Source organism: Juglans regia, chromosome 11, assembly GCF_001411555.2.
Source record: "Juglans regia cultivar Chandler chromosome 11, Walnut 2.0, whole genome shotgun sequence".
In the NCBI taxonomy this organism is placed as follows: domain Eukaryota; kingdom Viridiplantae; phylum Streptophyta; class Magnoliopsida; order Fagales; family Juglandaceae; genus Juglans; species Juglans regia.
In genome coordinates this window covers 3,234,911-3,261,188 of record NC_049911.1, presented here as the reverse complement: position 1 = coordinate 3,261,188, position 26,278 = coordinate 3,234,911, and the positions used below count along the sequence as shown (strand labels likewise).

At 36.8% G+C, this 26,278-nt stretch overlaps 4 protein-coding genes across 6 annotated transcripts; 2 read left to right on the top strand and 2 right to left on the bottom strand.

Moving 5' to 3' along the window:
- Nucleotides 1–2,150: 2,150 nt before the first annotated feature.
- Nucleotides 2,151–6,914, bottom strand: LOC109017365. Of its 2 annotated transcripts, XM_035682885.1 has the most exons (5): nucleotides 6,277–6,890; nucleotides 6,056–6,182; nucleotides 4,840–4,955; nucleotides 3,878–4,220; nucleotides 2,151–2,571 (listed from the first exon to the last, which is right to left on the bottom strand). In XM_035682885.1, exons 2-5 carry the CDS (start codon nucleotides 6,164–6,166, stop codon nucleotides 2,566–2,568), a joined length of 576 nt encoding a protein of 191 aa, XP_035538778.1. In that variant the 5' UTR covers nucleotides 6,167–6,182; nucleotides 6,277–6,890; the 3' UTR covers nucleotides 2,151–2,565. The 2 variants fall into 2 exon arrangements, with proteins under 2 accessions (XP_035538778.1, XP_035538777.1); XM_035682884.1 differs by lacking the exon at nucleotides 2,151–2,571 and having other exon boundaries at nucleotides 3,464–4,220; nucleotides 6,277–6,914.
- An 808-nt stretch (nucleotides 6,915–7,722) lies between these two features.
- Nucleotides 7,723–12,770, bottom strand: LOC109011021 (peptide chain release factor PrfB2, chloroplastic-like). The gene is made up of 7 exons (XM_035695702.1): nucleotides 12,132–12,770; nucleotides 11,288–11,500; nucleotides 9,571–9,672; nucleotides 9,244–9,381; nucleotides 8,667–8,971; nucleotides 8,371–8,524; nucleotides 7,723–8,282 (listed from the first exon to the last, which is right to left on the bottom strand). The coding sequence occupies exons 1-7, from the start codon at nucleotides 12,663–12,665 to the stop codon at nucleotides 8,148–8,150; spliced, it is 1,581 nt and encodes a 526-aa protein (XP_035551595.1). The 5' UTR covers nucleotides 12,666–12,770; the 3' UTR covers nucleotides 7,723–8,147.
- Nucleotides 12,771–12,848: 78 nt separating this feature from the next.
- LOC109011020 (RNA pseudouridine synthase 1-like) lies at nucleotides 12,849–15,562 on the top strand. Of its 2 annotated transcripts, XR_004802812.1 has the most exons (3): nucleotides 12,865–13,363; nucleotides 14,257–14,991; nucleotides 15,133–15,562. XR_004802812.1 is itself a non-coding variant. In XM_035695703.1 (2 exons), the coding sequence occupies exons 1-2, from the start codon at nucleotides 12,955–12,957 to the stop codon at nucleotides 14,922–14,924; spliced, it is 1,077 nt and encodes a 358-aa protein (XP_035551596.1). In that variant the 5' UTR covers nucleotides 12,849–12,954; the 3' UTR covers nucleotides 14,925–15,562. The 2 variants fall into 2 exon arrangements, 1 of the variants encoding a protein (XP_035551596.1); XM_035695703.1 differs by having other exon boundaries at nucleotides 12,849–13,363; nucleotides 14,257–15,562.
- Nucleotides 15,563–19,472: 3,910 nt separating this feature from the next.
- LOC109019074 (pyrophosphate-energized vacuolar membrane proton pump-like) lies at nucleotides 19,473–26,278 on the top strand. Its single transcript, XM_035695701.1, has 8 exons — nucleotides 19,473–20,039; nucleotides 22,143–22,717; nucleotides 23,083–23,462; nucleotides 23,551–23,637; nucleotides 24,257–24,587; nucleotides 24,970–25,380; nucleotides 25,611–25,670; nucleotides 25,799–26,278. The coding sequence occupies exons 1-8, from the start codon at nucleotides 19,802–19,804 to the stop codon at nucleotides 26,003–26,005; spliced, it is 2,289 nt and encodes a 762-aa protein (XP_035551594.1). The 5' UTR covers nucleotides 19,473–19,801; the 3' UTR covers nucleotides 26,006–26,278.

Genomic DNA, 26,278 nt, shown 5'->3' with positions numbered 1-26,278 from the left:
TCACGAGCTTTCTGTTAACCAATTTCAGTTTGGTTTCTTGTAAACATACGATATCTGCCTTCCAATCCCGAAGTAAGTTTCTTATTCTTAGCCGTTTATTAGCCTCGTTCAACCCTCGAACGTTCCAAGATATTATTTTTGGCTTCATAAAGACACAGTCAAACCCTTCCCTTTGGACCTAACACGGCTTGAGCTACCCTCATTCAATGACCAATTAAGCCTATTAAGCTCCCTTTTCTTCTTAGACTCAGCTTTCGTGGTCTGATTATGACTCGCCTCAATGGACGTGAGAAGAGCCATAAACTGTTCTTCATATCCCACACAATTCATTCCCACGACCTATTGAATGTCTTTTACCGTTTGGAATACCCACTCAGAGAATACAAAATCATTCGGTAACGAACAGTATAATGGAAAGGGCTCCCTTACTACTGCGTCTCCCTCCCCCCCGAACAGATTATTTCCTTTCCATTCCACTACGATACCCACTTTGTCCAATGCCAGCGAATCCGAGAAGTCCATATTAACCTCCAAACTTCCCTGCGATAACCCCCCAACTTTATCATCCAAGAAAACCCCCCTTGTTTCTCCTTCCTCTGATAATACCTCGAGATGTTCGTCGTAGGTAGAACAAAGACCCAGCTGAATAGAAGGGGATTCTACAATATGGATCGGCGTTTTCTGGGAGTATTTCTTGAAAATTGCTGAAGGAATGCTGAATCTGCGATTTCTCCTCCTCGCGCGACGGTAGAATTTGATCTACCAACCTCGCCGGCGTTGAATGAGTCGAGGCCGAGTCGTTGACCACCATCGGCGAAGTCTGTGAAGATCTCGCAACCAATGGAGGCATAGATCCCTTGGTTTGGCTACGAACCATACCCAGACGCATTGGAAAAATACCCTCCGACGGCGTAGATGTCATCTCCGATGAAGCGACAGCCTGCGGTGAGACCATCGGCGCGGTCACTTGCGGTGGGCCCACCTGAAGCCTCATCGTCGATGGTGATATAGGCCCATGGAGTCCCAGCAGATTCCCGACAAATTCAGGGTCGAGATTGGCTGGAGTCCCGACAGATACCAGGTCAAGATTGGGCTTGGGCTGAGGCCCAACTATTGCTCCCACAGATAGGCTAGGGGCCTGGCCCTTTCCCAAGCCCCCAAGAGGTTCCACCTCCTGTCCCGAAGTGTAGCGTTTCAACCAACCAACAATTTCATAAATTTCTCCCAAACGGGATTCGATGACAGCTAAGGCCTCTACCATTGTTTCCTTATTCGGACCAACATCCTCCCTGCCATTGACGTCGCTGCACTGACCTCTTTCCAAAGCTGTACCACCACCAACCTTGAGCACACCTGATGTCTCTGTCCCCTTCACCACCCAAGGCCCCTCATGTCGACCAACTAACGCCTCCCTGAAAGATGCCGAAAGGACTCCATGTAAAGGTTTCACAGGTGCACCACCGTCTTTAACAGTATCCTGCAACACCACCATGAGGCTCCTCCAGCCCATGCCACCTCTGCCTTCAGGGATAAAGATGAAACTTCTTCTCCCACCACCTTCATACTCAACTAGAACCATATAAGTCCCTCTAGCATTGGAACAACTTTGAGCAAGATAGCCTCTGTCCCCATCCCTGTGGGCAGAGTAGAAGCCCCTATCTGATGTCTTCAAACCACCCTCCAGAGCTCTACAAAACCACCTAGCAGTCCCCACCCCTACTCATATTTTTCACCCCTTTTCTTCCTTTCTCACTCAAAAATACATAACGCCCATCCCTGCTTATCTCGAAGAGCTTAGCCTCAATCACAACACGTTTCATGACTGGCACTAACCAGTATACCAGAACACAAATCAACACCCACAGCCACCAACAACCTACGCCATTAGTAGGAAGCTAATGGAGAAAAATGCTAACTGTGAAAATATTTCGCATGTGTACGGAGAGAAACATCATATCCAACTCAATTCCAAGGACTTCAATATTCATCATAAAGTTCCTTATTCTCTTACAATAATATTGTAAAACATCTAATCAGCCTAAAGGTTTGGATTTTGTTGATGCAATTGTATTTAGACTATAAGAGCAATTTGTCATTCTTCGTATATCGTTGTTGCAATGTCTGGGCATATTAACTCAAAAATTTTAATATTTTCTGTAAAAAGAAATAAAATTAATAAATGGACAATGAAGCTGAAGATTTGACCCTAACCCATATTTCTTTGTGAGTCAAGGATAGTACAGCAACAAAAAGTGATTTCTGATGCAATCTACAGTTGAAAGTTGCAATAGGTCAAATGCATGCATTGGACTATGACTACTCCGAAACATTAGATGGAACTTTCCATACCCATTCTCCGTATTCTTAGAAAGGGAAGTAAGAGCATTAGTAAAAAAAGAGAAGCCAAAAACTGTATGCTGTTGGGAAGACAGGGGAGCGTAGGCTACACGCACCGCCACATATACTGCTCACTGCCACATATACTGCTCATGGACTGCATGTACATGTCAAAGTCCTTCACATCTTCAATGCAATTAAGGAGCACTAGACAACCTCAGCTGCTCTTCATGCCTGAAAATAGAAGTGAAATGTTTTGCTCATGGATATTTGCACTAAATGCCATCCTCGAGAAGATCCAATTCTACTCCTCAATGATAAAGCAATCAAGCAGAAAGGTTAATTGCTAGGTCACAAATTCACAATAAAAGTAGATTTAACAGTTCCAAAACAAAAAGGAAAGAGAAAAGAAAAGGCAGGGTCCCAGCCAAAAATACAGCTGATGTGATTCATCAACAAGGAAAATAAACTTGAAATTTCCAATACCACAGCTCATCCCCAAAAACTGCAGGAACTTGAACAATTAGGTCAACTAGTTTATCAGGACTGAGAAAAACATGCAACCTCCTTGGTAGGACAAACTGTGATACCAGCCCGCCCTTCTTCCAAAGGATAATTGAACTACCATCTCTTGCAATAAAGCATGCCCCTTTACCGAGAATGTTCTAACCTGCTACATTTTATAAGCTGTAAAAAGGACAAAAATAATAAAAGAATCAGAAACAGGTTCCATGATCATGGAGAACGTGTTTCTGCCCTACGACAAGGGATCTGTATCTCCACTTGATGATTATGATATCCTGAGACAGTTGTTGACTCCACTTTGGAGATCATTGCATGACTCACAAAGGAGACATGTTCAAATCCCTGAGCTCCAACAACCTTGAGCTTACAGATTGAATCTCAAATCTTCAGGAAAAAAGCAAAGCTATGCTAATCAAACTATCTCAATTGGTTGCCTAAAAAGTTAAAAATAAAAACTATCTGAATTGGTTTAGGACATCCAGGTCTCTTTCAATTTTTTTGTGCCGTAAGTTTTGCTTAATGGTCAGAAAATTTTCCTTTGCAAAATACAAAAATAATACATCTTAGCATGGTATTTTCTACTTCAACATTGTAGCCCAGATAGCATTAATGACTTTTCATTAGCATAGTCAAAATGAGCCAGCAACTGACTAGAAGATATGCTCAAGCACAAGGTTGTGGCATAAACAAAATTAACAACTGTCTATCTACCTCGTACTATAACTAATTCAGGCAGTAAATACAGCCGTTCTTTCAACAAACATTCACAATACCTACTACAGGTATTAACTACATGAATCAAGTTTACAGCATACAACAAGCTGCTTGAGTAAACACTTAACACATCAGTTGCCAAATTCATTTCTGTTCAAGTTAGGTCCTAACATTTTCAATTTTATTCCATAAACAGGAATAAAAAACTGGTGATAAATCAAAATCTAGACTAACAAACCATATTTGCAGCAGCCACTTCTGTCATCTCATTTGACATAGTAACTCATGTCTTCAAGCTTACTTGAGGTGACTTAGTGGACTCTTCTGGCATGGTTGGAGGATCCCCAGACCTGCTTGCAGCTTCATATGCACCTTCAGCATTCATTTCACTAAAATTCCTTTTCTTTGATGCAGAGGGAGAATTCTCCTTTTCCTTGTTTTCATTAGCCAATTCTTTTCCTGTTTCATTCTGAATTTTTTTATTAGGCCAAGTGCCAACATCTTGCAAAGGAAACAATGGAGACTCACGGCCACTCAATCGACAAAATACTCTTTCAACCATCTCGTTAATTTCCTTCCCGAGCCCATTATTGTCTAAAATTAGCTCCCAAACTGATTTAGAAGCCTTCTCAAGCACAGGAGCTCTGCATTCAAACAATATACAAATTGTAAGACACAGAAGCTGCAGTACTGACGAAAAAATTAGTATGATCACATAAAGGGAAGCCTGTTCTAACCATACCAATGCTGGCCATTGCGACATTCTTTGAGATTCACATAGAGATATGTGCAACAAATTATGGTAAGGTGTCGGCTTTAGAGAGAACAAACAAGGAAAGGACCAAGAAAGATACATCCCCTTCTGAATCAGTAATATTTGACACAATGCAGGTAACTTTGCAACTCCTAAGCAGCAGTTAATATAGATGAGAGACCATTTAGCCATGAATTCAGCCCACATGCTGGGCATCTACCCCAAAGAAGTCCTCACACCCATTTATAACTTCCACTCACAACATAATCTTACCATCCCAAGCAAACATCACAAATCTATATACATTGTATGACCATCTTATTAATTTTTGACACGAGATAATTTCACAAAACTTAAAAACTCCATCATACAGCCAAAATACTCCAAGACAACAAAAAAATCTCTAATGGATGTTAACAAAAAGTAAACAAGTGCATTTAGGCCGAACCAGGGAGGCTATTCCTATCTTAAAAGACAAGTGAGAACAGTTAAGGCACACAAACACTTACTCGAGTTCCTGTCTCAGTGCATCAAACAGCTCTCTTTTTGTCTGTTTCTCTGCCCCAGGGGTGTTAAGAACTTTACTTTGTTCTGCCATTTTAATAGTGGTATTCTTAAGCTCCTCCTGTAACAAGGAGCATGAACATAAGTATCTATTCTATTTAAAAGCAACCAAACCAGTACTTACTCAGCCAGGGATATGTTTGACAATCCCTGATTGGAAATGTCACTACGTTACTAGCATTGGATAACTGCTGATAACTACCTGGCCTAACTCACACCCTTATGTAGAGTACAGAAATTATGACTAAATTAGAGTTTACAATCACATATGTGGCATCCTAATTATGAAATAATAATGTCACTGAGATCCAAAAATTAGACAACTAGTGATAACTAGCCAGCTCCAATTGAAAACCAATATGAGCAACAAACTCGATTGCCCTCAAAATCAAAAGATTTCAAAAGTCACCAATAAATATCTAGAAAAATTACTTATAAAAAAAAAAACTCTAGAATTGGCTGATTTAAACTTCTGAACCAGTAGCCCATGTTAGCCTATCGATAGGTTTGATAATTTACAAAGATCTACAGAAGAAAACAACACAACCCCACTAATTCTAATATCCAACCACACAAACTGCAAATTAGTTCTCGAATTTAAAACAATGGTACCAACACTAGAACTTGAACCAACATATAGCTCATATCATTATATTAACATATATAAACAAAAATACAAATATATGTAGCAACTCATCAAGGAAAAAGCACGCACATGCCATGAAATTCTTTTCTTACCCCAACAAATGCATTTGGTATGTTTACCATATCATTGCATGGATTTTGTATAAATCAGTCTTATTCATAGTACTGCTCTATACTCACATATATACAAATCCACAAGCATGTGTCACTAATAAGAGAATGAGTACAGCTATACAAACATATATAGACAATGAACACTGAAAATTAACAAAGAAAAAAAAATCCTAAGCTGGAAGACTTCACTGCTCAAATCCCAATAACCCACCGGATATAAAATTAAAAACCCAATATTTTTTATTATACTTGGGCTATGCCTACTTCGCCCAATACAATATTTATTACTTATAAAAAAAATTAAATTAAATTAAAAACTCAAAATTTAGATTACCGAGCCAATAAACAGAATAAGTGAACCAGTAAAGAAAACAAAGATAGACGGGGAGGGACTTTACTTACGTTGGCTTTGAGCTGGTTGATGATCTTCAATCTGAGCGCGTCGATTGTACCGTCATTCATTAGCGATTCCAACACATCCTCTGGAGTTATCACCGATGAAGACGACTCCATCAAATCTAAAAATCACCTGCAAATAAAATAAAATAAAAAACAATCTTTTTGTTTCCTAATCTTTGTTTTTTACCAAAATTAAATAAAATGAGAGAGAGAGAGTCTCGTACCTTAATCGCTCGATAAATACCGTTTGTGGATTTCTCGCTCGTTCGTAATTTGCCGTCGACTCCTAAAAATGCTCAAATGTTGTTTTTGTTTTTTTTTTCTATACACAGGCCTTCCTTTTCAACACACTACCACACACGCCGATGTGGCGGCTGACATGGCTTAAAAAAATTGTCAAACTCCCAATGAATATAGTCTCCCCTTATATTGCTTTCTCACCTTTGCAAAGACATCACTGTGCTTGGCCAACAATCAACGTTCGAGATCAGCGTGACGACTTCGGAATCAACGTAATCGATGACTTCGGAATCGATAACCGATCACGAGTGATGCCTAATGGGTGTTCGATCGAGCTGATCCACTCCTCGCTTGGGGAGCCAGTCGGCAAGCTAGGGGTTTGACCAGAACTCAACGCCGCTGTAGTCCTCCGGGCTAGAGTCTTGGCCTGTCGCCGCTCACCATAGGCTCTCCATTTTGGTCTGTCTTACGCCCCTCAACCAAACTTCGATGAATTCTCGGAGTTAGGGTTTGGGGATTGATTTACAGGGCTGGAGAAATCAGACAAGAGAGAGAGAGAGAGAGAGGAGACGGAGACGAATAGACGACTTATTTCTACTTTGTGAGTCTATTAACCCCAGATGGGACTGTTCTAACAAAATTTTAAAATTATAATAATATCTTTTTTAAAAATAATTTTTTTTATTCATTTATTAATGAAATTATACGCACAATTTTTTATTTAAAATTATAAATAAAATTTCTCTATTAAAAAATATTTTCAAATAACAAAAGATTTTATTTTCTTTTTTGTTAAACATTATTATTTCGATATCAAATAATTAAATAATAAATAATTTTTCAATTATTTAAATGATTTGATGTCGTTGAATAACATTATTATTAAATAAATAGATAATTAAATAAAGACATTTTAATCCGGAATAATGCTAAAGTCACTTATAAAATCTCCCGAGAGTTACAGATTGATTTTTTTTTTTTTTTTACTTAGTAAGTTTTTATAAATAATATGAATTTTTTGAAAAAAATATATTTAAAATGTTTTAAAAAATACATGAAAATAAAATGATCTTATCGGTGGGTAGTGTCGGGACACACTCTCGGTGGCCCTATTACTGCCCTTTAATCCGACTATACCCATATCGGTTCCCATTGCCAAATTAGTGTCATTAATCTTTCATAAAAATAAATTCCAAAATATTTACTCCATCCAATTTTAAATTATCAGTAATTAAGAAAAATGACAAAATGAAGGAGAATATTATCCAATGATCATTCTGCCCATCTAAGACGTTTGATTACCAAATTCATATTAATTTATCATTATAATTTTTTTAAATTCTAATATAAAATATAATAAATAATTTAGTTTTTTTAAATTTTAAAATAATAATAATATTAAAAAATAATATTTTATCATTTCAATTCAATTTAACATCCAAACACAGCCTAAATCTCACCATTAAATTTTATCAACATGCATGCACTCTATGACAAGGCCTGCTTTAACAACAATGTATAATCTTACATCATGTCATATTTGTATGTGAAGACAGGCATATCAGTTTTCAGACATTACAGAGAGGAAAATATTTAAACACAAAAGAATTACGTAAAAGTAAACCTATAAACTGATGTTGCTAGAGCTGTTTTAGCTACAGATGGAAACCTCTCTAAATTCAACTGTATTCTTTCTCAACGACAATCAAAATCCCACGCCTGAACCACCCGGATGTCGTTGTAGCTGATTGTCTTGCTAGTCAAGATCTGGCCGCTAATTATCGGATGCCCAAGCATGCACGGACTTAGCTCTGCTGACAATATGCACGATGCCAAAGAAATCCAGCAACTAAATTCACCGACCATCTTCATCTTTATCCAAGGAAGCTGATAAATAGCTCAGGATGAATCCATCCAGATCTCCTTCTAGGACAGAATCAGGATCCGAAACTTCATAGCTGGTTCGGAGATCTTTAACCATGCGGTAAGGCTGCATTGCAAATTTTAATGGAAGTTAAGTGATGCTTACATGGTCAATGGTACCAAACAAGTTAATGAAAAAAGGTCTTATTGCATACATGAAGCACATAACTACGGATCTGGCTGCCCCAAGTAATGTCAGTGAGAGATTGTGTATGTTGCGCATTCATCTGAGCCTGGCGAGCCATCTCAAGCTGGTCCACTCGAGACTGAAGGACGGCCATTGCTGAAGCCTTGTTTTGATGTTGTGATCTGTGTTCAAAACAATATTGTATCTTTTGGAATTGAGACTTCGAAATCCACAAAAAAAAAGGAAACTAAAGCAGGAAGGTACAGTTAATATATATTTTTTTTTTTCTTTAAAAAAACCCTTCTTCACAGGCAAATTTCGTACCTTTCATTTTGACAAGTGGCAGAAAGTCCTGTAGGAATGTGAACTATCCTCACAGCACTCTCAGTCGTATTAACATGCTGGCCACCAGCTCCCCCAGCACGAAATCGCTCAATACGGAGATCAGAGTCATTAATTTGTACATGGGTAGATCCATCACCCGATATTGGAATTACAGCAACAGCAGCAAATGAAGTATGTCGACGCTTATTACTGTCAAATGGTGAGATTCGTACCAACCTGTGCACTCCTACTTCTGCTTTGGCATATCCAAAAGCATATTCACCATCCACCTTGATTGTTGCTCGCTGAAAGTGCAGATAAAATTAAAATCAGAATACTACTTGAGTTTAAACAATAGCGCCTAGCAAAGACTAACATGCAGACCACCGAACAGGCTTGACAGACATTTAAATTCACAAAGAAGCATACGGCAGCATTATCAACTGTTGAATAATAGAACAGTTAGGTTGCTTCAAATAGTTTCGTACTGATTTCCTTCTTTACAGGGTAAGTATACATAATGAAAAATAAATATAATTGAAAATAAGGGTGAGAAAAAACTGATAAGTAGATGAACCTTGATTCCGGCAATCTCACCAGACATTTCATCCACCACGGTGACTTTATATCCACGTCGCTGAGCCCACATTTTATACATCTGCATGACCATTGCTGCCCAATCCATGCTCTCAGTACCACCAGCTCCAGCTTGAACCTATGTGGTGGACATACAAGCACAGTATTGTTACCAGTAAACAAGGAGAAGAAACAACTATATAGATATGAACTGAGGTAAAATCTCATGATATCAGGATGCAGAGAGGGGACTTGAAGACGCATGGAAATTTGGTACAGAAACATGAAATGAACTTAAGAGGGTATTGTTACACTAAATAAAAATAACCTCTATGTAACAAGAGCAAGAATCCTGCTCCCCAGATAACATAGCTTGAAGCTCTTTCTCTTTTGAATTCCTTCTCATCCTAAGCAAAGCTTTCAATGATTCCTGCAAAGAGAAGGCAAGCAACATGTATAAAGTTAGTATCTAGATTATAAGAAAATATCTCCAAGCGTACATTGTGCTTTAAAAGAAAAGGTTGAACATTAACAATAGGATTCAACATCCAAAAAACATTTTTTTTATAGGTAATCAATAAGTTTTATTCATAAGAGAAGGCAAGACATTAGGAGACATTGAGAGATCTTCCGAAGACATGAACATATTGTGATGGACAACGGCTCTCGTGTTAGATTTTGGTATAACAAATGGTGCAGTCAACAAAGCCTCCAAGACACCTTCCCTACCATTTTTGAGCTCGCATGAGCAAAAGATGCAGCGATAGCTGATCTCTTGATTTTTTTTAGTGGCTCCCCCTAATGGAATGTAGATTCCATTAGGGCAGCCCAAAATTGGGAGTTGGAGGCTATCTCAGAGTTCTATGCGACATTGTATTCCGTAAGCATGACCTTGGGTACTATAGATAAGATGAACTGAAGCCCCTCCAAGAAAGGTAGATTCACTGTCAGATTGTTTTATCAAGTTCTAACGAGCCATGGAAAGACCATGTTCCCATGGAAGAGTATATGACAGACGAAAGCTCCTTCAAAAGCAGCACACTTCGTCTAGACAACATCATTGGACAAGATTCTCTCCAAAAAAAATTTAAGGAAACATTGGGTAATGGTGTTGGACTGGAGTTGCATGTGTTAGAAGAATGGTGAATCTGTAGATCATTTGCTTTTACATTGCGAGGTGACCAAAACCATGTGGAATGCTTTCTTTGCAGGAATTGGACTATCATGGGTCATGCCTCTTCGACTGGAGGATTTCCTAGCAAGCCGGAGAGGCCTCCAAGGTAATTCACAAGTAGCAACAATCTGGAGAATGGTTCCTATATGTATGTGTTGATGTATTTGGCGGAAAGAAATGATAGAAGCTTCGAAGATTGCAAGAGAACAATGGAGGAGCTTAAAGTTTTCTTTTTTAAATCATTGTTCTTATGGGTAGGGGCCATTCTTTGTAATGGGATAAATGTCCATGATTTCTACTTTCAGTTGTAAACTCTAGTTAGGTACTTCTCATGTATACTTCCTGTCTATGTGGCCTTTGCCTACTTTTAATGAATAAAACTTCTTGATTACCTATCAAAAATTCATAAGAGAAGGCAAAGCCCAAGTACACAGGATTCAACATCCAAAAACCTAACAATAGCCATTTAGTTTGCTCCAAAAAAGCTAAATTTATGACAATCTTCTTGTCTTGTCCATAGACACACACACCCCCACACCTATCAATCTTAGTTACTCTTCAAGACAACTAAAACAAGGCCAATTTCTAGGAAATTATTCACATTGCACACTGAATTAGGTTCTCATCAGTGCTTAGTGGTATTTAGGCATACTCCATGTGTACTTGGCTACGCCTATTTCTATTAATAACATTTTACTTTTACTTATACAAAGAAAAAAGAATTAGGTTCTCACCAAAGTTTTGACAAAACTACTCTATACGTGCCATATAATTATGTAAAACCATCAGAAAGAAAGGATCGAGTTTTGCAAAATTGTTCAAAATCATAAAACAGAATGAACACACATGCCTAGATAAAGGAAGTGCCCACCAATTCCATCTCTGGATCATTCTCTTCACGGGCAAGGTTAATCATGTCAATATGCTCTAGCAGCTCTCGCTCAAATGCCCTCACCGCTTTCATTTTACCCATGAGTGAACCATGTTCACGACTTATCTTCCCTGCATGCACAGGATCATCCCAAATATCTGGCTTATTCAGCTGCATTGATAACAAATCCAACCTGACCACCAATTTTTTCCACTGCCAACATACACAGGAAAAGAAATCACATTGCCATGAAATAGGTCATACAAATCCAACATCAAAACTTGTTAATCAGAGAAGTAAAGCAAAATTATACATCACAGTCTAGAATCAACTGAAAAACAGTCCAAAACAAGTACAAATGACCTAGGGAGAATCTCAATGTATATACAAAATTAAGCTTAACCTTTTCTTATAGTCTGCTTTTGACGAATAACAGAAGTCAATTCAGATTTTTTTTCTGAAATTGAAACACAGTCAAAAGGCACAGCAGGGAAACTCAAACTCGTTCTTGATTTACCTCTTATGATCAGAAAGATTATTTCAAACTAAAAGAAAAATCACTCAAATAACAATACAAGACTGTAGCAGACCTCAGTATAGAGAATCCAAGAATGATTGAACTTTCAACATCGTTAGAATATAGATGAAATGATTGAATTCATTACCGGTCGTCCACTTAAGTTTTGAGATAGATAGTGATTTTAAATGGTACAAGAGTAGTGTGTTTGAACCTGATACTTTACCCCATTTCGATTCCATATTTACATGTTGAGAATGAGTGGAGTGTTAAAATATAAATCAAGGATTAGATTCAATAATTGCCATCAGCTTAAGTTTTTTATACCTTCAACCGCTTCTTGATTAGATGAATGGATTGAGCAATGGCAGCAGCATGACTTTTCCAATCACTCTCAGTCTCATCAAGAATTGTCCAATTACTAGCTACAATTCCCTCCACTGTGAGCCCGTCAGCAGTTGAGTGCTGCACAGCAGCTTTAGTACAAAAATATTGAAATGGCGTCAAAATCGATGGATTTTGGTGAAATTGACAAGGGTTCTTGCTGCTTGGAATTGCACGAGAGCAAAACCCAGAAAATTCGTGCCGGAAAATGGGAGACCCGGAAGCTGAAATAGGCTTCTTAGACACCGAAGGTGTTGAAGGGAGGGGAATTTGGTGAGACCCATGCCTGTTAATGGGAGACCCAGATGGTGAAATATGGTTTTCTGATACTGAATGCGAGAATCGGAAAGGCCCAGATGGGGTTTCTGTGGTTTCGTGTGAAATTGGAGACCCAGACGAGAATAGGAAGGAAATTCTACGATTATAGATGGAATTTATGGATCTTCTAAATGATTTTCTGAAAGCGAGAAACGACATTTTTTTTTTCTTTTTTTTGGATTTGGAAGACGAATTGGGGAACACAAAATTGAATTTCTCTGTTTTCTATTTTGATGGATTGAAGTATTAGGGTTTATGTCGGAGGTATGAAGAGGTGCTCTCAGCCTCAGGGTTTAGACTGCCCATGAAACGACGACGTGTTTAGTTTTCCATATATTTGACTATTTGAGGCCTCGGAAACAGAATTAAAAAACAAATCGTCGCTTCGCTTTTAGAACTCCGAAAAGTCGCCACTACAATTAATTCTTCGAAGAAGTGAAATCTGCAAATGCGACTCCCTTCCTGTCTTCAACCCTTACCCTCCACCACGATCTTCCTCTCGAGGTTCCCCAAACCTCTCTTCCCTCTCAGCTGCGTGACAACCGCCGCCCCCGCCATGTCTAACCAACCCGACCCAACAAAACCCACTTCTGTAAACACCCTCCAAACCCCACAAAATTACCCTGTGCCACTCTCTCCCCCACTGCCTCCCATCTCCAAGAGCGTAGAGCTCCGCAGAGCCGAGTCTGCCTCCTCCAAGTCCAGTCTCTTTGCTCTCTCAAGAACCCATGTGGTGTACGAGGACGAGTGGCTCATTGCAGTGAACAAGCCCAAGGGGATCTACTGTGAGAGCGTGTTGGCCTCCGTCCCTCAACTTCTCTGTGACGCGGCCGAGTCTGGTGGACGACTCAGTGAAGGTCTGCTTAACTTCTCCTCTCTCTTTTCTCTTTCTTTTTTTCCCCCTCCTTTGTGGGTGGTTTTGAAGCTTCTTTGATTTCTTCATTGATTTCTATAAAGTACACATCCCAGAAAATTGACTTTTGGTTTTCGAGGTTCACTAAATTCAAGAGAGATTGCTGAACCGTACGTGTGGATTTTTAATTTTCCACACTGAAAACTCTTTTATCGAAGTGTATCTGATTGTTGAGAAACAAAACCACTATCTTTTTGTCTGTTCTATATAAGGCCATTGCCCATTATCATATACAAGAAGTTGACAGTACAGAGTAATTCGATGCTTGATAGAATTCGATTGACTTGGACAATTTCTTTTGAATGCTAGGCTGCATTTCGAGTTTGCTTCTGGATAAAATGAGTTTCCTTAATATATTTGGAAATTACTTGAGTTCATCTGCAAGAAAAAGTTGTAGATTGATTTGAAGGAAATCCCATAAATGACCAATTGTGAAATAGCTGGACAAAAAATGAACTCTTTCATGTGTGCTTTTTGGGAAAGCTGTATGGGGTATCTAAAGATCTCTTCATTTGCATAGGGTTTCAATTCATAGAACTTATACTGAGCTTTTCGTAAATGAGATTATTCCGAATATTAGATGTTTTAAGTCACAAGGCAACCTAACCTGATCAGAGCTTGCTGTAAATGGGACCATTCTGAATATTAGACGTTTCAAGTCGCTAGGCATGCCATCTGATGTCTATGATATTCTGTAAGCTGCAAGCCATAAAGTTGATTGGATGTGCAAATTCTGAAAATTCTATAATAAAGACGGAAGATCAATATTGCTTTCTGATAGCTTAAAAGTCAGCCATTTCTTGAATATGGAACCAAATTAAAATGTTTCAATGTCAGGGACCAAGATCAAGTCTCCAGAGCTTCATCTTGCTAACCGACTTGATCGTGACACCAGTGGGGTTATGCTGATAACAAAGTCCCACAAAGTAGCTTCTAAGCTTGTCCAAGCATTCACTAATCACAAGGTTACCAAAACATACATTGCTCACTGCGTTGGTCCAGCTCCAAAATGGGAAAAAATAACCATTAAATCAGGTCATGGCAGGTCAAAGTTTGGGGTCTGGCGTGTTTATGCTGCATCAGATGTTGGTCGGATGCTACCGGGTGGATCAGTAGTCAGAGACATGGAAACATCATTTGAAGTATTATCAATAAATGGACAAGGGAGCTTCAAAGAGCCATCTGAATTTAGGAAAGATGAAGAAAATACTATTGTAGTTGAAGAGAGAGCTGTAATAGACAGCGGTATAAAGAAGGATGAGATATTGGTAAGAGCTTATCCTCGAAGTGGAAGAACACATCAAATTCGCTTACATTGTCAATATCTTGGAATTTCCATCAGAGGGGATGTGAAATATGAAGGTGTCTATGAGTGGAAAGGGAGAACTTATGATGGCCATGAACTTCATGCGGAGAGCTTATCGTTTGAGCACCCTGTTACTGGTCTTCCTATCATGTTTCAAGCACCTCTACCTCTATGGCCCAGCCAGGCATTGCAGCAATAATATTAAAATGGCGTTGTTGTCTTTGGCATGGGCCTCTTCGGCTCTAGAAGATTCTTGCAACATTCAGGTGAGAAAATATTAGATTAGACATTTTCGTTTTCTGAGTTGCAAATGGAAGTTTTTTACATGGATATGATGCTTTCTGGTTGGTGTCAAGTATAGCCAGTTAATACTTATGGGGTTAGTATCTCCCCCTTTCTATCGCCAGACTGTGTTATACGTAAAAGGTCCATTGCTAAAAGCAAAAGGTGAGGACTTCAAGTGGAATCCCGTCTGTTGCAATTGCAGTGTTTGCCTCGCCATCACTCCCCTCCGTCAGCCGTCACAAAAAAGATTCCAAACCTCTTCATTTAGGCATCACTTTTCCCAAAGCGGCTTTTGAAGAGGTTGTGGCAAGTGAATTCATATGCATAAAGAGGTTATGATGAGATTATTGATATCATGAGCTCTCTTTTCTCATTTGAAAGTTTAATTCATGACCATCGGATCAGTTTTCTATATCAATATAATTTTCTGTTCTTTCCCATTTTTTGGGGCATGAAGTCTCAAGTACCTACGAAATGCAGAGTTTGTTACTCTGCCACTTTGTGCACATTTTTGTCAAATGTAATTGCTAAGCTTCTTTTTCTGTTGTTAAATATCTGTCTACTTGGACAATTGTATGTTATAGTTAGATATTGTATAATTGGCATATGGGTGAGCTGAGATGAAGTGGTTGGGACAATTGTATGATAGTTTTGCATTGTTTTTCTCACTCAATATTCTGTAAAGTGAAAAAGGGGACTGATTCATCTGCAAGTAATCAGGGACACTGCTTTGACAGATTCGTTGGAAATCCGAGGTAGATCAGGGCTGATGTATATTGGTGATAGCCTACAGAAAATATAACAAGTCCATCTTTTGTGGTTTATTCAATATTGGTGAATGTTGCTTGTAGGAGCGCCATACAGACTCGTAAAGATGGGATAAACTGATAAAGTATAAACAGGAAATGATTGAGACGCCGTTGTTGTATGTCTATTAGAGTATATACCTGAGGTTCATGTCAAGTAAGTATGGGTTTGACGGTTCGGGCACTGACTATCAATTTAAAATGTCAAAACTTTTGGGCTGGATTTGAACTAGGCAACATAGTTAGTCACCTACCAAAGAGAGGCTAGCTTGATGAACACTTTGAATGTTGAGAAGAAATAAAATGAAAAATATGTGAATAATAATAAAATGATTTGAATTAAGATGTTTTATTGAATTTTGAGAAATAAGAGATAAAAAATTAAATAAAAATATTATAAAGTTAAAATATTATTATAATATTATTTTTTAATATTATTTTTCTTTTGAAATTTGAAAAAGTAGAATTATTTTTTGTGTTTTATTTAAAAGTTTAGTAAAGTTGTAATTATTAGGTAACAATTAGATGAAAAAGTTGAAAATTTAAAATTAAAAAATATTTGTGTGAGTGATATTTAGAAAAAAAAAATGAGATGAGATGAGATTGGTTGAGATAGTTATCTTAATGAAAATATTAAGAATGGCCACCCGGACGGGTATTCGCTCTGATTAATCCAAGTTATAATTATCATGAAGATTTTTGAAATTTGAAAATTCAGATACCCGAATTGTATCGGATTTTGCAATCAACTCCAAGTGAACCTAGAGAGGCGGAAGATAACATGATCTTAATGTTTGGCACAAATAACGTTAGATTAATTTCTTATTATTACTGGCCTTGAGATTTCATCACACGTGAGACTCCAACTACAAGAAGATTATAGGCAAGCAGCTGTAATATCGTGGATAATTCCATCAAGAGACTACACTAGCTAGTTCATTCAAAAGACCAACTCAAACGGGCATATGAGGTTAAGTGGATAAGATTAGGACTTTTGATTCTTATTTTCTTCGTATCCTAACATATTGTCACGAAACAAAATAGATAACTAACGCGAGAATCCATTTTTCATTAAGCAAAGTCAATGACTCAGTCGGCGCAGGTGTTGGATTATTTGCCTCTAGCTTAAAGATCTCTGCTTTCGTCTCCCTCGTCACTTTCAGTATGCCTGGTATCTAGCCCTAGGTGGATGGGCAGGCAACTACCCATTCTATAGATGGGGGGGGCGGGGACCGAGTTGGGCATCGGCCCGACCCATATATATATTAAAAAAATTAAGTTTTATAATAAATTTCGGTGTCATTTGATTATAGGTTTAATCATCCCTTCCCCGTATCTCTCTCTCAACTCTCTCACTCAATCATGCCATCACTGTCGCCAAATTTATTTTCTCTCCAACTCACCTTGTAAGTATCTCAAAGCTCTAAGTTCTTTGAAATTCTGAAATCCAAATTGTTTTATATTTTCAATGGAAGATGGAATTGTCTTCGATGGAGAATGGGATTGTGTGTTTGAATGTTGTGGAGTTGGATTCTATGATTAGGTTAGATCTTGTTGTTTGATTTTGAGGAAGCATTTCCTTAAATTAGTTTACGCTTTCAATCCGAAACTTCAATTTATGTTAGGATTTCATATTGAAACCCTAAATTAGGTTATAGGTTCAATTTGAAACCCCTAACCTAATCTATTATGGGGTTTCAAAATTAAAACCGCAATCTATGCTAAGATCTCAATCCGAACTAAATTTGAAACCCCAAACTTGATTGTGTGATTTTTGTATGATTTTTAATTTTTGTGTGATTTTAAAAATCAAGTCTGGTACTTGATTGTTTGTCAAAGTCATGGATAATGATGATTGTGCATCAACTCTAAACACTAGTATTAGTGCTACCTCCCCTAGACCTACCCTAACCCGTACACCTGCCTCTACACCTACCCCTACACCAATTATTGGAAGTGGTAATCGCTCTTAAATCATTATTTGTTTTTGCTTATAATAAATTGTGTTATATTTATATGAGAAATCTAATTTTAAATTAAATTATTATAGGGACAGCTTAGGAAAAAGAGACTTCATCTCAATCTACATCGGGCGCACATTGATAGTTTGATTTTGATACACCATAATTAGTTTGTTGATTAATTATTTGTAGTTTATACTTATGTTAACAATTATATTGTTACCTTTATTACCTTTTTTCAATGTATGTCAATTGTTGTAGCATTGTGATTCATTCAAACTATTTGAACATTTATAATATTTTTAGATTAACTTTTATATTAATGTATAATAGTTTATACTACTTTATAATAGGTTAGAATTATTAGTTAGAAAATTTTTTAGGTTTACTTATATTTAGAGATAACATTTAATTTTATATATTTTAGACTTTCAAATTTTATAGTAATATATGTAACTTTGAAGTGAAAAACAGATTTTGGTCTAGATTGGGCGGACGGCTCGGGGGCAATCCACCCACCCAAGCGGGGTAGGGTCGGGTAGATAATGTGGTTTTTTCCGAGGCAAAAACCATATGGAAACCATATTCCAAAAGTTGGACCGGGCCGAGAAAAAACTCGATACAAACGGACAGTCTCAATTACATCAAGTTAAATAATAAAAAGTTAAACGCCAGTGATTAAAAACATTTTTTGTGATGTCCCCAATTTGTGATGGGTTGTACAAGTAATAGGCCAGCCGTAGTCAATATGGATTCTTTAATATTAGGCAAAACTAGGCTATATATAAATCATTATAAAGAATTTAAATTATTTTTTTTAGAATATATTAATATTAAGAGTTCTGCTACATACAATTATTTTTATATATTTTTTACAAATTCTATTAACGTGATTGATCAAAATAATTATTTTATATTAAAAAAAATAATGTAATTAATCACTAGTAAAGCATATAAAGAGTCGATAAAAATAACTGTACATCAAATTTTTGAAGTATACATAACAGTCGACTATACTGATAAATTAATATTAATGTGATTCAGTAGTAGTAGTGTTGAATTTTCTTATTAACTGTTAGGTATGGTAGTAGTTGATCAACTACTCCCGGCCCGGGAAATTGTTAAGTACGTAGGTCGATCCTGTCAATGGCAATGATCATTATATGCATGCCGTCGTGGCGTGGCGTGGCGTGGCATGGCGTGCAGCAGCCTCAACATCACAAAGAAAGCGATCGATTGGACTTTGACGTACGTAGCTAGTTGATCGAGAGTACGTAGCTTATAAGCTAGCATAATAAAAATGCAGTAAATGCTGTGGTTTTGTAATTCATTGGACATCTTTTTTTTGCATCAAATAATAAATCATAGAAGACATGATATGCAGCTTCTGGATATATATATATATATATATATATATATATATATAGTGTAATGTTATTCGTCATCGTAATTTTTATTATTTTTTTATAATATAATATTAGATAATTAAAGATTATATATTATATTTTATTTATAAATTTCTTATTTAATAATATATTATAAAATAATAAAAAGATGATAAAAATTAAAATAATGAATAAATATATATATGTATATATATCAAATATATGTATCTCTTTTATCATGGAAGATTGCTTACCAATCCTTCATAGGCAAATAAATTAAATAATCCCACTGGATAAAGACTGCACTGACAGACAGAACTCCTACCCGTTAATCAAAACAACCAGTTTGCTACACCCAACAGCCATTCAAAGTCATACTGTTCATTCATTCACAAGGCCATGCAAGGCCACTCGGATATATATGATCAGGACAAAAAAAAAGAAAAAAAGAAAAAAAAAAGAGGCCGCTGGGATAATTCATGAAGCTAGAAGGATAATGTACTTTCTAGATCAATAGGTTTGGATCTCAGAGAGAGAGAGAGGCTGCAGTACTTCAAGACCCAGTACGTACTACTGGTTTTTGCTACATTGGTCAAGAAAAGTAGTCAGATATCAGCAAGTAGTGTTGGTTTTTGCGCTATGGGTGTGATGTGTGAGGAAGTTACGCAGGTTCTGATACCTGCGGCTGCTTTGATTGGGATTGGGTTTGCTTTGCTTCAGTGGTTCTTGGTCTCCAAGGTCAGGGTGTCTGGTGATTCTGATGATTATGATCATGAATATAAAGGCAGCCTGATTGATGAAGCAGAGTTTGAGGAGGGTGTAGACGGTCTTGAGGCTTCTATCAAGTGTGCTGAAATTCAGAATGCCATTTCTGTCGGTAAGCTCTCTCACTCACACACACTCTCTCTCTAAGGTTATTTACCTTTTCCTGGACTGGCAATTGATTCATGTTATTGTTTAGCTCAGCTTGAAGGTTGAGGTCTGTGTTTTGCTTTTGGTGCTTGTTATTCTTTGTGCTGTTTTTTATGGGCCAAAGATATCGAATGTTTTTTTTTTTTTTTTAAATTTAATTTCTATGTCATGATTTTGTTATTGAATTGAGGATGATGATGTTGGGTTTCAGCATGTTATGGTACTGACGAAGAAAAGAAAGAGAGAGGTTAGTACGTAATTGTATTGTTTTCGAAATGAGATGAGTAATAATTTTATGAATAGTAATAAAATAATTTATAAATAATAATTAGATAGTTTGAATTGAATAATTTTTAAATTTTAAAAAATTAGAGATAAAAGGTTGAATAAAAAATATTATAAAATTAAAATATTTTAATAATATTATTTTTATTTAGAAATTTGAAAAAATTTAAATTGTTTTTTATTTTTTATTTAAAAATTTAAAAAAATTATAAAGATTAATTTAAAAATTTTATATTTAAATTATATTTGAGAATAAAATGAGATGACATCGGATAAAAATTTTGTATAGTTTCTTATTCTACTCCTATTTTAAAAGCACCAAGATTTTTATCCTATCTCAGCTTGTCCACTGTAATTGACATATAACTGACTTCTAAAGTGGTTTTTTCCTAATAGTCTGGCAACCAGTAGGCAGATTCATTGGTTGAGATAGAGGCGTGAAGTTGGTCCTACAATATTAAATATTATTCATTTAAATACTTTGGATAACATTAAACAAATAATAAATATTGTAAGACTCACTCTATGAATGTATCTATCTCACACTTAAGATGAAAATTTGAAAGGATCTTGATGTTAATCATGTTTTTTTAGCTTCTTTATTAAGAACATGGGGTCTTCTAATATTTGTGGGTGCTCGCTTTTACGGGCTAACTGAATATATAGTTTTTTTTTTTTTTTATTTGGAAGTGAAACTATCAAGTTAGCTTAAATACCATAATATTAGGTACCATCGGAGCAGAGCAGGTCAGGCAATTACGTACACTTTCATTTGGTTGATATATATTTATATATATATATATATATATATATATTTTAGACATAAACTTTACATTCTACACATCACTTAAAAATATATGATTTTATTTTTTTATCTTCATATTAATTCATATCTTGAAATATGAAATATGAGAATAAAAAAATAAACTCATATATTTTTAAATGATGTATAAGAGTGTGAAGTTTCTATATACCACAATTCATAATTTCAAATATATATATATATATATATATATGTATGTATACCCACAAGATGGCTCCCAAAAAATTCTTAAAAAATCGGTACATATATATTCCTGTCGGGAGGAAATTTCCTAATTTGTCTTCTTTTTTTATGTTAATGATAATGATGGTCCACTGTCTAATTTGTTCTACACCCAACTTTTGAAATTTTTTGGGTTCTCTCTCTCTCAAAAATTGAAGTTTCAAAATGATATAATAAATACGCTTGAGAGGCACAATTAGGTGGCTTATCATCTTATTTTATTATTATAATTTTTTAAAATTTTTACATAAATTATAATAAATAATTTAATTTTTTTAAATTTTAAAATGATAATAATATTAAAAAATAATATTTTATTTATATTTTATTTAACTTTAAATTTTAATAGAAAGTACTTAAAAACAGTACCACTGGATGTACGGATACCCGAGAGGCATGCATGGAGCTAGATGCAAATGGGAACCTTGTTTGAGTAAACCTAAAAAGAGAAAGGCACTCGTGGAAGTTCTGTAATTTTATGATATATATGAGATATGTTGATTCGCTATTGTAATCTTATCTCAAACATAATACTATACTCTGGAGTTTGGACGCTTTTTATGTTAATCCACTCCAGTAACATGCCAGTATAATCGATGCAGGTAGAATCCGGTACTGATCTTCAATTTTTAGTCATTGTAAGAGTATGGATTGGTCTGAATTTTGGAGAACAGGATGATGTTTGTCACCTTATCTACATACTATTTGACATCATTTTGATCTGTCTCATGTTTCCAGGGGCCACCTCGTTTCTGTTTACTGAGTATAGATATCTTGGTATCTTCATGGGAGTATTTGGTGTCATCATTTTCCTTTTCCTGGGTTCAGTCAAGGGCTTCAGCACCGAAAGTGAACCTTGCACTTACAATACAGGGAATTATTGTAAACCAGCTTTGGCCAATGCCTTCTTTACCACTGTTGCATTCTTGCTCGGGGCTCTTACCTCAGTTCTTTCTGGTTTTCTTGGGATGAAGATTGCTACCTATGCCAATGCTAGAACCACTCTAGAGGCGAGGAAAGGTGTTGGTAAGGCTTTCATTACAGCTTTTCGCTCTGGTGCTGTAATGGGTTTCCTTCTTGCTGCCAATGGCCTTTTGGTGCTGTGGGTCACCATCAATCTATTCAAGCAGTATTATGAAGATGACTGGGAAGGGCTTTATGAATCTATTACTGGTTATGGACTTGGAGGTTCTTCAATGGCACTTTTTGGAAGAGTTGGAGGAGGTATATATACAAAAGCTGCTGATGTTGGTGCTGACCTTGTAGGAAAAGTTGAGAAGAATATCCCTGAAGATGATCCAAGAAACCCAGCTGTAATTTCCTTTTTTCTCCTCTTTTGTTTTACTGATTATGGTCAAAGCCTCCACATCTCTACGTGTCTTCACTTATTTCTGAATCCATATTATGTGATTGTTACATGCATGGTTTTTGTTCGCCAACAGATTTAAAAATCAGATATAATTAACAGAATCTGAGAGTGAGTGAAGAGTAAACACATTACTTTTTTCTTAGTTCCTAACACATTTATTTTCCTACCCTCACGTCCATTCGTGAATCTGTCCGTAGCCATAATTTCCAAAGTTCCAGAGGCATATAGATCCAGATTCCTTACCTGTACATCAAACTCAGTACAGTACATATTGGTTGGTTTAAAGATATCTTATGTTACTTCTTTTAGGTTATTGCGGACAACGTGGGTGATAATGTAGGAGACATTGCTGGAATGGGTTCTGATCTGTTTGGGTCTTATGCTGAGTCATCTTGTGCAGCACTCTTTGTTGCATCAATATCATCTTTTGGTGTCTCTCTTGACTACACCGCAATGTCTTATCCTCTAATTATAAGCTCAATGGGGATTGTTGTTTGCTTAGCAACAACACTTTTTGCAACTGATCTTTTTGAGATCAAGAATGTGAGTGAGATTGAACCATCCTTGAAGAGACAACTTCTTATCTCAACTGTCTTGATGACTGCTGGTATTGCCGTGGTCAACTTCTTTGCTTTGCCATCAGAATTTACTCTTTATGATTTTGGGGCTGAGAAGGCTGTAAAGAATTGGTATGCCTCCCCCCTTCTTCTGTCCTTTGGCATAATCGGTTTGTTTCTCAAGAGGTTTTGACTGGTTTATTAAATTAAATTGATTCAGGCACATTTTCTTCTGCGTTGCCATTGGCTTGTGGGCTGGACTTGCTATTGGGTACACTACAGAATATTATACCAGCAATGCTTATAGGTGAGTGATCTTTCGCAGATTTAAAATTCAGTGCTTAGTTTCTTCTGGTCTTCAGCACTGCTGCAGTGCTGCTCATAATATTAACATTAATACATATACATGTAGTGATGATAATTGGATCTTTTTCCAGCCTCTGCTGCAGAAATGTGGCATTCCAACTTTTATATTGCATGACCATTTCGGATTTGGATCCATAAAAGAAATCACAAATTTTGAGTCAAATATCCCCAAATTTTTTTTTTGACGTAATGAAATTATCATCACAGTCCATAAAATCTGTAACGGGCTGTAGGTTCACCCATAGTGGCACAGAATCAAAATGAAATGTCAAAATTGTTAAGTTTTTAAGGAAACTTTCAATTAGAAAATAATTTTATGACAAGTTGGTAACTCTGTGATCCCTACATCACTTTGTGACCTGTTCCTTCTATTTAAAACTGTAAAAGAGATCACTAACCATCTAATGATTTTAAATGACCTTGTCCAATCTGAGGGATTTCACCACTATGCACTTTCCTTGGGTGTGTTACCCAAAACATGAATGCTTCTGATTATATTTGTATGTATTGTACCAACAACTTACAAATGTGATGCTTATTACCATGTTCAAATATTGCAGTCCAGTGCGGGATGTGGCAGATTCTTGCAGGACGGGTGCTGCTACAAATGTGATTTTTGGTTTGGCACTGGGATACAAATCTGTCATCATTCCCATCTTTTCCATTGCCATTGCCATTTATGTGAGCTTTAGCTTCGCTGCAATGTATGGAATTTCTGTGGCTGCTTTAGGAATGCTCAGCACCATTGCCACTGGTCTAGCAATAGATGCTTATGGCCCCATAAGTGACAATGCCGGTGGAATTGCAGAAATGGCTGGTATGAGCCATAAGATACGCGAAAGAACAGATGCTTTAGATGCTGCTGGAAATACCACTGCTGCTATTGGCAAGGTATTTTCTTTCCAGGCTCTATACTTTCTGATTAAGTTGGAGCAGCATGTTATAACTAGAGCATCAGCACGATGCTAAAGACGTTGGTATACATGGTTAGCTATTCAACTCATTTAGGAGTCGTTGCTGTCCTTCTAAAGAAAAAAAGTACACAAGCTGGTATCACCTTTAAGTAAAGAAAAAAGGGATGACAAGAAACTAATATGTTATATTTCCGATGCTTGTAATTGATGATCATGATCTTATATGTCCTTATGCTCTTGCTTACAGAGTGTTTATCTCATAACTTCAACTCTTGGGATTTCCATAGGACCTGACTCCATTTTCATATCTCGAGTCAAGCTCTATGAGATTTTTTACATGGTATGCCTTTCTGTATCAGGGTTTTGCTATTGGATCGGCTGCTCTTGTTTCCCTAGCTTTGTTTGGTGCCTATGTGAGCAGGGCAGGTATCAAGACCGTTGATGTGTTGACTCCAAAGGTCTTTATTGGGTTGATTGTGGGAGCCATGCTTCCATACTGGTTTTCAGCCATGACAATGAAGAGTGTTGGAAGTGCAGCTCTCAAAATGGTTGAAGAAGTTCGCCGGCAGTTCAATTCTATTCCTGGCCTTATGGAAGGACTGGCAAAACCAGACTATGCAACTTGTGTCAAGATCTCTACCGATGCTTCACTAAGGGAAATGATCCCACCCGGTGCTTTAGTCATGCTCACACCACTTATTGCTGGCACCATCTTTGGAGTGGAGACTCTTGCTGGGGTTCTGGCCGGTTCACTTGTTTCTGGTGTACAGGTAAGCTATAAAATCAAATTCTCCTACTATATTGGAATTTGTTTGTCTTAGTCCACCTTCCTTATCACCCTTATGCAAAAAGGAATAGCTTTCAGGCATTTATTAATGCATCTTTATACAATCATTACCAAGTAACCAGTAAACCACTGCCTAAGAATCAGAATCCATAACCACAATTGACTGATGAATGCTTGTATTTGACGAATATTCTACCGTGTTTTTGTTTGTAGGTTGCCATCTCAGCTTCCAACACAGGTGGAGCATGGGATAATGCAAAGAAATACATAGAGGTATGTTCTTTCCTCTTTCAACTTTTGGTCTGATATTTCTCTCTGCTCTACCATGCTATATATACTTCATGATAAGATTACATTTTGCACTCAAATTTTGGGAGGAACTCTGATGTTGGTTCTGGCAGGCTGGTGTGAATGAACATGCTAAATCACTAGGTCCTAAGGGTTCAGACGCTCACAAGGCGGCTGTCATAGGCGACACAATCGGAGATCCTCTCAAGGACACATCTGGTCCATCACTCAACATCCTCATCAAGCTCATGGCTGTCGAGTCCTTGGTGTTTGCTCCATTCTTTGCAACTCATGGGGGCTTGATTTTCAAACTGTTTTGAAAATATTGGGGCTGCCATATGATCAGTTTTACTCTGGTACATATGTATTAACTTGTGGAGCAGTAAATTTAAGTGGATGGAGTTGGAGCTGATCTCATCTAATCTGAAACTACAAGATCTAAAGAGAACAAGCTATATATGTGGCTTTACTATGATCAAAAGTTTACTGCACTTTGTGTGTATCTTGTACTGAACTTTGTTTAGCTCTCTAAAGCTCTTGTATGATATTTAAATAATTGATATTTAATTACGCACTCTCCAATTTATACGATA

Coding starts and splice junctions, on each gene's coding strand:
- LOC109017365 (XM_035682884.1), bottom strand. CDS start 6,166: ATGGAGTCGTCTTCATCGGTGATAACTCCAGAGGATGTGTTGGAATCG. Junction 4,956..6,055: donor TCAACCAGCTCAAAGCCAAC/GTAAGTAAAGTC, acceptor TCCTTGTTACAG/GAGGAGCTTAAGAATACCAC. Junction 4,221..4,839: donor GCACTGAGACAGGAACTCGA/GTAAGTGTTTGT, acceptor GTTTGAATGCAG/AGCTCCTGTGCTTGAGAAGG.
- LOC109019074 (XM_035695701.1), top strand. CDS start 19,802: ATGGGTGTGATGTGTGAGGAAGTTACGCAGGTTCTGATACCTGCGGCT. Junction 23,463..23,550: donor GAGAAGGCTGTAAAGAATTG/GTATGCCTCCCC, acceptor AAATTGATTCAG/GCACATTTTCTTCTGCGTTG. Junction 25,671..25,798: donor ATGCAAAGAAATACATAGAG/GTATGTTCTTTC, acceptor TGGTTCTGGCAG/GCTGGTGTGAATGAACATGC.
- LOC109011021 (XM_035695702.1), bottom strand. CDS start 12,665: ATGTCGTTTCTCGCTTTCAGAAAATCATTTAGAAGATCCATAAATTCC. Junction 9,673..11,287: donor ATGATCCAGAGATGGAATTG/GTGGGCACTTCC, acceptor TTCTCTTTGCAG/GAATCATTGAAAGCTTTGCT. Junction 8,525..8,666: donor GCCACTTGTCAAAATGAAAG/GTACGAAATTTG, acceptor TTTTGAACACAG/ATCACAACATCAAAACAAGG.
- LOC109011020 (XM_035695703.1), top strand. CDS start 12,955: ATGCGACTCCCTTCCTGTCTTCAACCCTTACCCTCCACCACGATCTTC. Junction 13,364..14,256: donor TGGTGGACGACTCAGTGAAG/GTCTGCTTAACT, acceptor TTTCAATGTCAG/GGACCAAGATCAAGTCTCCA.